This window comes from Uranotaenia lowii, chromosome 3 (assembly GCF_029784155.1).
Source record: "Uranotaenia lowii strain MFRU-FL chromosome 3, ASM2978415v1, whole genome shotgun sequence".
NCBI classification, from domain to species: Eukaryota; Metazoa; Arthropoda; class Insecta; order Diptera; family Culicidae; genus Uranotaenia; species Uranotaenia lowii.
The window spans coordinates 357070174-357080145 of record NC_073693.1 but is presented as its reverse complement, the minus strand read 5'-3'; the positions used below and the strand labels follow the sequence as shown (position 1 = coordinate 357080145).

The following is a 9972-nucleotide window of genomic DNA, read 5'->3' as shown; positions in this document are numbered from 1 at the left end:
TATCACCTTTTTCCTAATTCCTTCAATTAACTATTTGAAGAGAAAGTGCCGAAAGTTCTTTTCGGTGAATAAATTTCGCAACATATTAAACAATTGATGAACAAATTTATTAAATTGAAAAAATAAATAGCGACTTCTACTAGTATGATTTTACAAAAATAACGATACAATTTAATAAAATTGAGCTCCTTTGCTTAAAAAAAAGTTCTCATCCAAAAACCAAACTTTTTCTGCGGAAAATATCGGTCGGCCATTATGGTTATTTTTATGGTATAACAGGGTATAACCAATCTCGAGGACGGTGGCTGAGGCCGGCATCGGTACTTTTTCCAAGCCCAAAATAACGCTTGAAAAACATAAATCAAAGTTACATTCCATACTCACTCTAACCAGCCGATATTATATTAGCTTTTGCACTAGATTTTCATCGGTTTGCGACCGTTTTAACTAGGAAAATTTAACTTTTTTCACTCTGAAATCCGTAAACGCGTTCACTGCGTCGAAAACGTTTTTGAGATGTTCACTTTCCACTGACAGTTCTGCGAAAATGTGACAGGGTTGCCAGTATTAGGTGTGCGTACTCGCTTATGAGCCGATCATAGGGATGGGCGGGTGGTGTATATTCATTTACTTCAAAATGCACTGACCAGCTGGGTTGCCAGGTGCCCAGATTTGTCTGTAAAACCAAGACTTTTTACCCTTCGTCCAGATATTGGTCAGACACAGATTTTGCCCAGATTTTTGCTGAGAGTGCCCAGATTTTACAGACTTTCAAAATTGAGTGATGAAATCAATATTCATGTAGCGGATTTGATCTGTAAGTGCCTGATGAGACTGAAATCTCGCTTGTTTTCATAGGTATTTGACAAATCATTTATAAAACTTTTTTTTTAAATAAGATCGGCATGGTACGTGGTAGGAAACATTGTTTGTTATATAGTTCTCCACTCGAAAATAATCAAAACGAACAACCTCCCCCCCCCCCCCCTCCCCCCGCTCACACGCATCGCCAAATTTCTTGTTTTATTAGTACCAAATTTGTGTTCTTCCTTATGCACAGACATTCCCAGACATTTTTTCAAAAATGCCCAGATTTTTTATCCTCAACACCTGGCATCCCTGCTGACCAGAGTGCCTCCAGCTACGGGTGGATGCATATTGAGGAAAAGTAGGCAAGGGGTACCCAAAGTTTCTCATTGGTGAGGGGTGGAGACGGAGCGCTTTTTGACAGCGAATTGTTCGCCTATCATGCCTACGATTATGATTGCCTGTCACAAGATGGACGATTCCGTGCATTGGTATAAGAACACACCTGAAGCTTTACACGCCACGGCACTGACTATCGAAATTTCCAAATTTGAGATAATCGTTCAACATACCTAGCAAAAACTATACCAAAAATTGCTAATCTGTTTTGAAGTGTAAAAATAATAGTAACAAAATCAGTCAAATGAAATCAATTCGTATTTGATTCAAACTCGGCCAGTTTTTATGGGCCGCCAGGTCTTTTGAATTCTTCGGCGTCTGTTTATGGCCCATAAACAGATTGATTTCGGTCCGAAAATGAACCGATTGCTTTTACAGTCCTGCAAATTGTTTCACGTCACATTTGACTGGACTAGCGATTTTCTCTTAACATCACGGCTCGGTACTGGATTGAAACTCATCATTTCTCCGTCTTGTAACTGGTGAACTCTTCACACATCATGAAGGAAGGAAATTGAGAATTTTGCGATGTGACACATAAGAGAAGACTGCCAATTCTCAATTTTCTTAGAAAACTTAAATATCGCATTATTGTATTTTTTTTAAGACACGAATGCTACAAGGATGGTAAAATCACTGATCATACTGACAGGACACTTGGAACAAAAATTCGATCATTTTCTGGCTAATTTTTTTTCGTCACATTTAGCAAGTTCGCAATACCGACGGTAGGTAGCGAACCTACCATTTTTCCGAAACAAATACCCTGTAGGAAAATAACATACGTCCTAAATTCAAATCATTGTGTAAAAGTTATTTTATGATAAAATGAAACCAATTTTTTACCAATGATAAAGTACATGCTTATCAATCGTTTGCAGCAAATAATTCAATTTTGTTTATATTGGTTCATACGACCTAATCAAAACAAACTCTAGAATTGTACTTGTTTAGCCCGATTTTATCGTCTCAATTGCCAACTTTTTTCGAAAGTTGGGTGGAATTTCCCAACTGGGATAGCATTTCTTCAAATTGATCGATGCGCACTCTGGAATCGATATTGCGTACTGTTGGAAAAATTATCCAACAAACGAAATCGAGTGTCCAGTCAGTATGGTCAGTGGTTATAGGTTACGCCAGTGTCATTCGCGACTTTGATTTGCTATTGAGCTACCGCCAGAGCCTTTTCACACCGTCGTTGTGAAATGCGTAGCTCACCCGCATAATCAAATATCATACACTAAATCGTTGATATTATTCTGTTCTGATTATATGAATAGTTACTATTCGAGTAATCGTTCTTAAATCTTCAAGTTTTTAGCTAATTTTTCAACTTTTCATGCGTCTTTGCTAGAAATGATAAAAAAATATTTTTGTAAGATACACGTAATAATCCTGAAATCCAAACTCGTGATGCAACTGAGTGTGGCGTGTGTCTTCACTCAACGAAGCAAAAATAAAAAATGGCGAGCGTGTGGTTGAAGTGAGCAGAAGCTCGCATGTAAAAATGGCAGATATTTTCAGCCGAAATCTCGGTAAGGACGATTCTAGTCCAGTTAAATTTCTATTAAAACGACGACCTATTTGATTTTCCAGGAAACGTTCGGAAACATATACATCTTCTGGTAGCGGTGAAATCGTCGAGGAGGAAGTCAAAAAATACGTCCGGCCTAGGTAAGAAAAAAACTTGTTTAGTGAAAATTTTAATTTTTTTTATCCTTCGTTTCTTCAAGTTCCTCAGCCACGATTGCGACCACCAGACACCAGCCGCTACCGACCGTACCGCCATCAGCGGCAACAGCAGCACCACCAAACGGTTCCCTTGGATTATAACCCGCTTTCCGCTGGAAGAGCAGAAGCAGGATGTTAATTTTTCTTCTCCCACGGCACAAGAGCACTCGGCAACAGACTGGGCACAGCGGTCACAAGTGGTCAGGGACGATATGCTGGAGTCTCAAGTGTTCGCCGAAACAAATCATAACAGAACACAAATAGAATGTGTACTTTTTTGCTGTGATTTCGTGTCCCGAACCAAACGGCACCAGTTTCTTCCAATTGTAAAATAAGCTCCGACAAAAAAAAGTGCCAGTGCCAAAATGAATACCAACACTTCCAGCACGCTGTCGAACGGGCCAGCGGAAACGACGAAAAATTCTGCGGTTGAAATCGCTCAAAAACAGAAAGCTCTGCAGGCACGTCTTCAACTGCCATCATTGTCAACGGATTCCCGGACAAGTGATTCGGAACCGTGTGAGCCACTTGCAGAAATTCAGGAACGGAAGAATCTTTTTCCAGGTAAGTTCAATTATAGTCATGTTTTGCTTACCTTGTTGCTTGTTTACCTTAATTTGAAAATTTTAAGAAATTGATTCATTTAAATTATAAACACTAAAATTTAGTGTTAGTTAATTAATTAATTTCTTTAAAACTTTAAACTTCCTTTAATTTTATTTCAATTTTCAGAAATATATTGTTATGCCATATTCGTTTTCATCTGGTGGAAAGATGGTTGTGCACCAACTGCTGTCATCTTCATATAAAAAAAAAACGCTTTGACAGCACTTGGTGCACTACCGGTGCACCACCAGGATGAAAACGAATATGGCATTAGTTTTAATTCTAATTTACAGAAAGCTAAGAATAATTCTGACAACTAGGAGCAAATATATTTTCTGAGGATAGTGATTTAGACGATTTATTTTTTTTACAGAAATAACTATCCCACTGGCTAAAAGCAGAAACAACAGGAAGGTGGTGAACATTCTTGAACTGCTAAGTAAGAGCACAATTGATCGTGAACCCAATGCCAAAGGTTTCTGCAGAACCACTGCCAAAGCCCAGTAAAATTTGCCCATCGGTTGGAGCCAGTGGTCAGGAAGCCAGTAAACTTTACTGGGAGCATTCACACTTGCCTTGGTTGAAGGAAAATTTTTATTGTTAAGTTTCTCGAGAATAATTTCTTTTATGCGACTTCTAAACGAGGAATCGTGATACGGAAATTCTAGGTAAAGATTCGTTTTCATAATATTTTAATTTATGTATATTAATTAAAATTTCGATCTAATATTTTGCAGAGAGAGTAAACCTAGATTGGTGATTCGAATGGTAATGGCGGTTCAAAATGAAAGCATTCTTGACTTGGATCGGGACTAAAAACCGTTGATGGAATGCCCAAAGGAAGAACAGACAGCTGAAGGCGGAACATGCAAATATTGCCTAACAACAATATTTAAGCTTCCCACCATCAATCGATTCATAATGTCACCAGGTGCACCACTATCACCATGGCATCATCAACAGCAGCAACAGTAGATCTCTGGCGGATGGAGAATGTTCAACATTCTGGGTCATCTGGTAGAATCGAACACGACGAAACAGCGACCATCAGTAATGAAGTGAGAATATTGTTTTTTTTTTTGTTTTTGCAAAAAGAAATTCTTAATAATGGATTTATTTTAATTTCAGATTTATTTAAAACTCTGGATACTCCGTAACAAACGCCGATGAACGAAGCGAAACCACTGCCAGGAGTGTACAATAGTCATCAAACGCAGCAAGAAATCTACTTCCAACTGAATCGAGAAGTTGGGCAATTGACAACAGGAGCCGAAAACCATTCCATCGATACAGCGGGAATACTACCTTGGCATTATTTACTGGAACTGTTTCTATAGGATCCGAAACTGTATTGTAGTTTTGAAAATTCAGTAGCTTTCTCTGCTCGAATGCTGCCTTGACTATTCTGGGCATTCCGGGTGGGAATAGTACTCCGATGAGTCTCAGAAAAGCAAGCTGAAGAATCACTATAAAATTTATCAATTTTAGACAAGCTGCTGGAAGATTTTAGTTATTCACTAAGGATCTGAATTAATGACGATATTTTTTTTCAATTCAGGTTTTTTTAATTCTAAAATTTATAATTTATTGTATACATTTTCTGTAAACAAATTAAAATTGAAACAATAGTTCAATAAACAATATTATCTCTACATGAATGCTCTGCCTTTTTATTTTTGGAAAGAAGGTACCTTTAATTACTTTTAATTGTAAAAAGATCTTGAGAAGATCAGCTGTAGCGTCAGAAAACGTGAAATTGAAGATTAAATAACGATAACATCTATCGTTTAGCTACAATTTGAATAAAGAAAAAAGCAAAAAAAATGAATGGTTACTCTACTTAACGACCCGTTCGCTGTATCGTAAAGTGCGCCCAAACGATTCCATTTCATGGAAAAAAGACTACCTTAATCGTACATCAATAATCCAAAACTATAAATCTAATCTTTCGTGTGTCTTAGGAAGAAGATAATGGAAATCGTTATTGTATGATACTGCTCCATGCGGGCAGTTGAGTGCGCTACTGTGCGCAAATCAAATTTCTCCCAAAATTAGACAAAACTTTAAGATTGCGTCTCCCATCTCTTACTTGGGTAGGCGTAAATTTTCTGCCCTTTTGATTCACGACGAGCGCAACCCTCTTTTTCTTATAAGAAAACGTCAAAATTAGGTGAGAAAGGAAAATTTTTCTTACACGTAGTTTTTCGCATACCATAAGCAGAGCACTGAATCCGCATTAACTTTAGAAAATCGGTCGAAAATCCGTGTAGTCGGTTCCAATTCCGTTCTTTCGTTAGTTCCCGGTAGGGAGCGGGATGCCGTGCGTATAGTGCCGTTTCGAATTGATCCCGGGAAGACACCAAACATACATAAAACTTCGAAATGTTCAAGAAGCTCAAGGAAAAAATCACCGAAGAGGTGAAGCAATCTCCGCAGAGACTAGAGCAACTGTCCAAAGGCTTTCAGGTACGAAACTCGTCTCTTCTATGTTGCAATAATTTTCTCCTGGTCGAGTGGGTGCGTCCGGAGGAAGGTGGACGTACAGCCTAGGATGGGTTAGACTGCATATTTGCTTAGCCTCAAAAGTAAGACGGTAGCATTTTGGTGTTTCTCGATTTCTGTCGTCTGCTTATACGGCTGAGAAGTCTACCAGCAAGAGTGATGTTTTTTTGCCTGCACTCTACTCAACGCCCTACGTAGTGCTTTCAATTTTCCTAATTAGTTTCGGATTTGCAATTTTTGCGCCTCGGCCTAGCCACTTGTATTTCCAATCTTGGTGCGTTGGTGATTTTTTGGATCTTTCAAATTGAGCCATAAAATATAGATCGAATCTAAATTTAAATTTCAGAAAACTTCTATTTGTATTGAGAAGAAATAACATTGCCTAAATATCTTAAACAGTACAAATTTTCTGTAATTTGTAATTTATTAACTTAAACGTAGCCTATCAGTTACAATGAACAATTCAGGTTAAGGAAAACACTTTAGTAAAAAAATTTGGAATGTTAATAAAATATTGGTAAGTTTCTCTCAAGTTGGCTCGGTTCAGTGCGGTCTTGAAGGTAGTTAGCGAATTAGCTTGCTTACTTGCCAAAAGTATGCTGTTCCAACAGGAAGCTCCATACACTGGTATGCTCTTCCTCGATGTATACTAGTGTATGGAGCTTTTTGTTGCCCCATAGTCCTGTAGCAAATCGAACAATGGCTTAACTGCTCGTTTTCAGAAAACACGTTTTGCCATTTTCTATATATTTTTGGAAAAAAATTATTTTGTATTCCAACGCAAAAGTATGTAAATAAAATTCTAAAATTCACCAGAATGCCAAAAAATCCTTTATGTTTCAAATAAAATTTTATATAATTTGAGACATAAAGGATTTTTTGGCATTATTAATCGATTATTTTTTCACTTATACCACTTCCGCTTTGAGGGTTTCAATTGTACTTCGTTGTGTAACATAATCAAGATCTCAAGACAAAAATAAAATAATAAAATAAAAATATCAGTTGAATAAAAATTTTTTTTAAATCTTCGATAGATGTTTTACCGTTAAAACATGATATCTAGTTTTTTTATGGAACGCTGAAGTGGTCTAGCGGATAGGCTGGCGCGGTCTGGTTTTAGGTTGCCAGGTGTACTGGGTTCGATTACCGGTATCGGCAAGTAAACTTTTGGGTCTTATCCGGTAAGTGGCCGACAGGTAAGATGTGTTTCTTGAGCTGAACTATTTGAATAAGTCCAATCGAGTAGACTACCAAAAACGCCATCTCTCGTTCATGATAGTAACATTTGAGCTTACGATTCAAGCTGAAAATGATTGACAACTGCAACGCTACCTAAAGGCCAGTAGCGCAACTCACAAACCACAGTTGATTTCACAGCTTTAGCCAGTTAAATTATTCGGGACACAAACCACCATGTTCCGTTTTATATATAGAAGGGGCATGCCTAATCAGGATTGCGCATGGCACCCTTTCAAATAAACGAATTTCAAATCAAATCGTTTTATGCAAGTAACGGCGTGTTCGTAAATTGATTTTTTCTATCGAAGTGATTTTTTTTATCGATGCTGGCGTTCGTAAATTCCAAACAAACGTATGCAAAAGCATATGGAAAGTGATTTGACATCTACCAAACAAATCAATCGACTGATGCATCACCCAAAAAAATCAATTTACGAACGCGCCGTAAGTAGGTGTATTTACATAATTGCATCACCATCAGCATTTGTTTCACTTAATATTGCTCTGAAACATTCAAATTAACTGCTCCCTAGAACAAATTTCTTCTTATTTTTTCTTCGTATGGCCAGTTCATGCTAGTGAACTATGTTGCCAATAGAACAAATTTGGAAAAGTATAAAGAAACACACTGAGAATGGGATCGCCGATGAATCATCCAAACGGATGAAATTATTTTATTTACATAGTATTCCGTCTTACGACATAACTTGACGAACATAATTCCTAAAATTCACTCGGTCCATGGCAACCGTTCTCCAATTTCTCGGGCACCCCACGTTCGCCAGATCACGCTCCACTTGGTCTAACTACCTCGCTCGTTGCGCCCCGCTCGTCTTGTTCCTACCGGATTCGTAGCGAACACCTGTTTTGCAAGACAGTCGTCCGGCATTCTCGCAACATGTCCCGCCCAGCGTATCCGGCCAGCTTTCACCACCTTCTGGATTCTGGGTTCGCCGTAGAGTCGCGCGAGCTCGTGGTTCATCCTTCGCCTCCACACTCCGTTCTCCTGTACGCCGCCAAAGATGGTTCTTAACACTCGTCGCTCGAATACTCCGAGTGTACGCAGGTCCTCCTCGAGCAATATCCAAGTCTCGTGCCCGTAGAGAACAACCGGTCTAATGAGCGTCATATATAGGTTACACTTCGTGCGAGGGCTAAGTCTTCTCGACCGCAGTTGCTTGTGGAGTCCATAGTAGCCACGACTTCCGCTGATAATTCGCCTCCGGATCTCACGGCTGGTGTCATTGTCTGCGGTCACCAGTGAGCCGAGATAGACAAAGTCTTCGACTATCTCCAGCTCGTCGCCGTCGATCGTGACCTTGTTATTACTGGACAAGCGGGTTCGGTCGGTCTCGGATCCGCAGGCCAGCATGTACTTCGTCTTGGACGTATTAATCATCAACCCAATCCTTCCTGCTTCGCGTTTCAGTTTGCGGTAGATGTCTTCCACCGCCGCAGATGATCTGCCGACTATATCAATGTCATCGGCAAAGCAGATAAGTTGACTGGATCTGTTGAAAATCGTGCCCCGCATTTCGCCCACCGCTCGTCGAATAACATCTTCTAGCGCCACGTTGAACATCATGCAGGATAGACCATCACCTTGTCGAAGCCCCCTGCGCGATTCGAATGAACTCGACAATTCATCCGAGATCCGCACACAGCACTGCGTTCCATCCATCGTCGCCTTGATCAGTCTGATCAGCTTCCCGGAAAAGCCGTTCTTGTTCATGATTTTCCATAGCTCGTTACGGTCGATCGTGTCGTATGCGGCTTTGAAGTCGACACAAACTGACACATGAACACTAAATCGGGCCAGATTCCACTTTTTTTCGCAGTTCAAAATCGGACTCATAAATGGGATATTCCTTACGCATTTCCAAGATTTCTGCCAAATTTCATATTTTTTAATGGTTGACTTTTGATGAATAAATCGATAGCAAATTGAGTCCAAAACGAGGTGTCAACCGCGGACTATGACCATTTTTTTCTAGAATACAAAGCTGAGATCAAAATGATAGCATTATTTGGTGTCAAAATTATTCTGTATATATGTATGTATGTGTAGATAATCAACCATGGGTGCACGGATTCCCCGTAGTTTTGCCATCGAAAGCGCTAAATTGTATTCTTAAGATTATTATTTCGACAAATCTCCAATGCATTGTTTTCTTTTTCAGGCTGCGGTGAGTTCGGCTTCCTCTACAACGTCGGAAATCTCTGGTAGCGAAAACTTTTTCAGCATCACAGAGGATGGTAACTAGAAAAAATTGAGTTAAGCTTAGATCGCCAGTTCCTCATATTATCAATCTAATTGCAGACACCCCACAGAACTCGCCTCTTCGCCATTCACAAACATTGGGCAACAGCAGCACTCCGATCCAATCGCAAGGGGATGACCAGATAAACAACAATGGAAATACCTCGGTAGGTGCCAGTGCTGCGAACGCAAACAACAACAGCAGCAACGCTTCCGGAAGTGGTTCCTCGTTCTTCTCCAACATAACGATGACCACCAATACTGGTGCTAATATTAACAATGGGGTCTCACCAACCATTAATCGGACTCGACGGCTGTCCAACTCGTCGATGGCGAGCGACGTTTCGTTCCGATTACCGGCCTATGATTCTCCAGCTGTAAGTTTTGTAGTGGTTTTGTGACCTCTTAGAATATCAATTGTTAAA

The 9972-nt window shown here is 39.6% G+C and overlaps 1 protein-coding gene and 1 long non-coding RNA gene across 2 annotated transcripts in view; both read left to right on the top strand.

Moving 5' to 3' along the window:
- Positions 1-3327: 3327 nt before the first annotated feature.
- On the top strand, positions 3328-5201 carry LOC129750767 (uncharacterized). The gene is made up of 4 exons (XR_008738485.1): positions 3328-3501; positions 3917-4211; positions 4281-4601; positions 4672-5201. It is a non-coding gene; the product is annotated as an uncharacterized LOC129750767 (long non-coding RNA).
- Positions 5202-5731: 530 nt separating this feature from the next.
- Positions 5732-9972, top strand: part of LOC129750765 (myosin-9) — a 14048-nt gene continuing 9807 nt past the window's right edge. Inside the window, exons 1-3 of the mRNA XM_055745792.1 lie at positions 5732-6009; positions 9468-9543; positions 9608-9924. Of these exons, the coding sequence (XP_055601767.1) occupies positions 5926-6009; positions 9468-9543; positions 9608-9924 (477 nt within the window). The 5' untranslated portion in view covers positions 5732-5925. The remainder of the gene's footprint in view (positions 6010-9467; positions 9544-9607; positions 9925-9972) is intronic.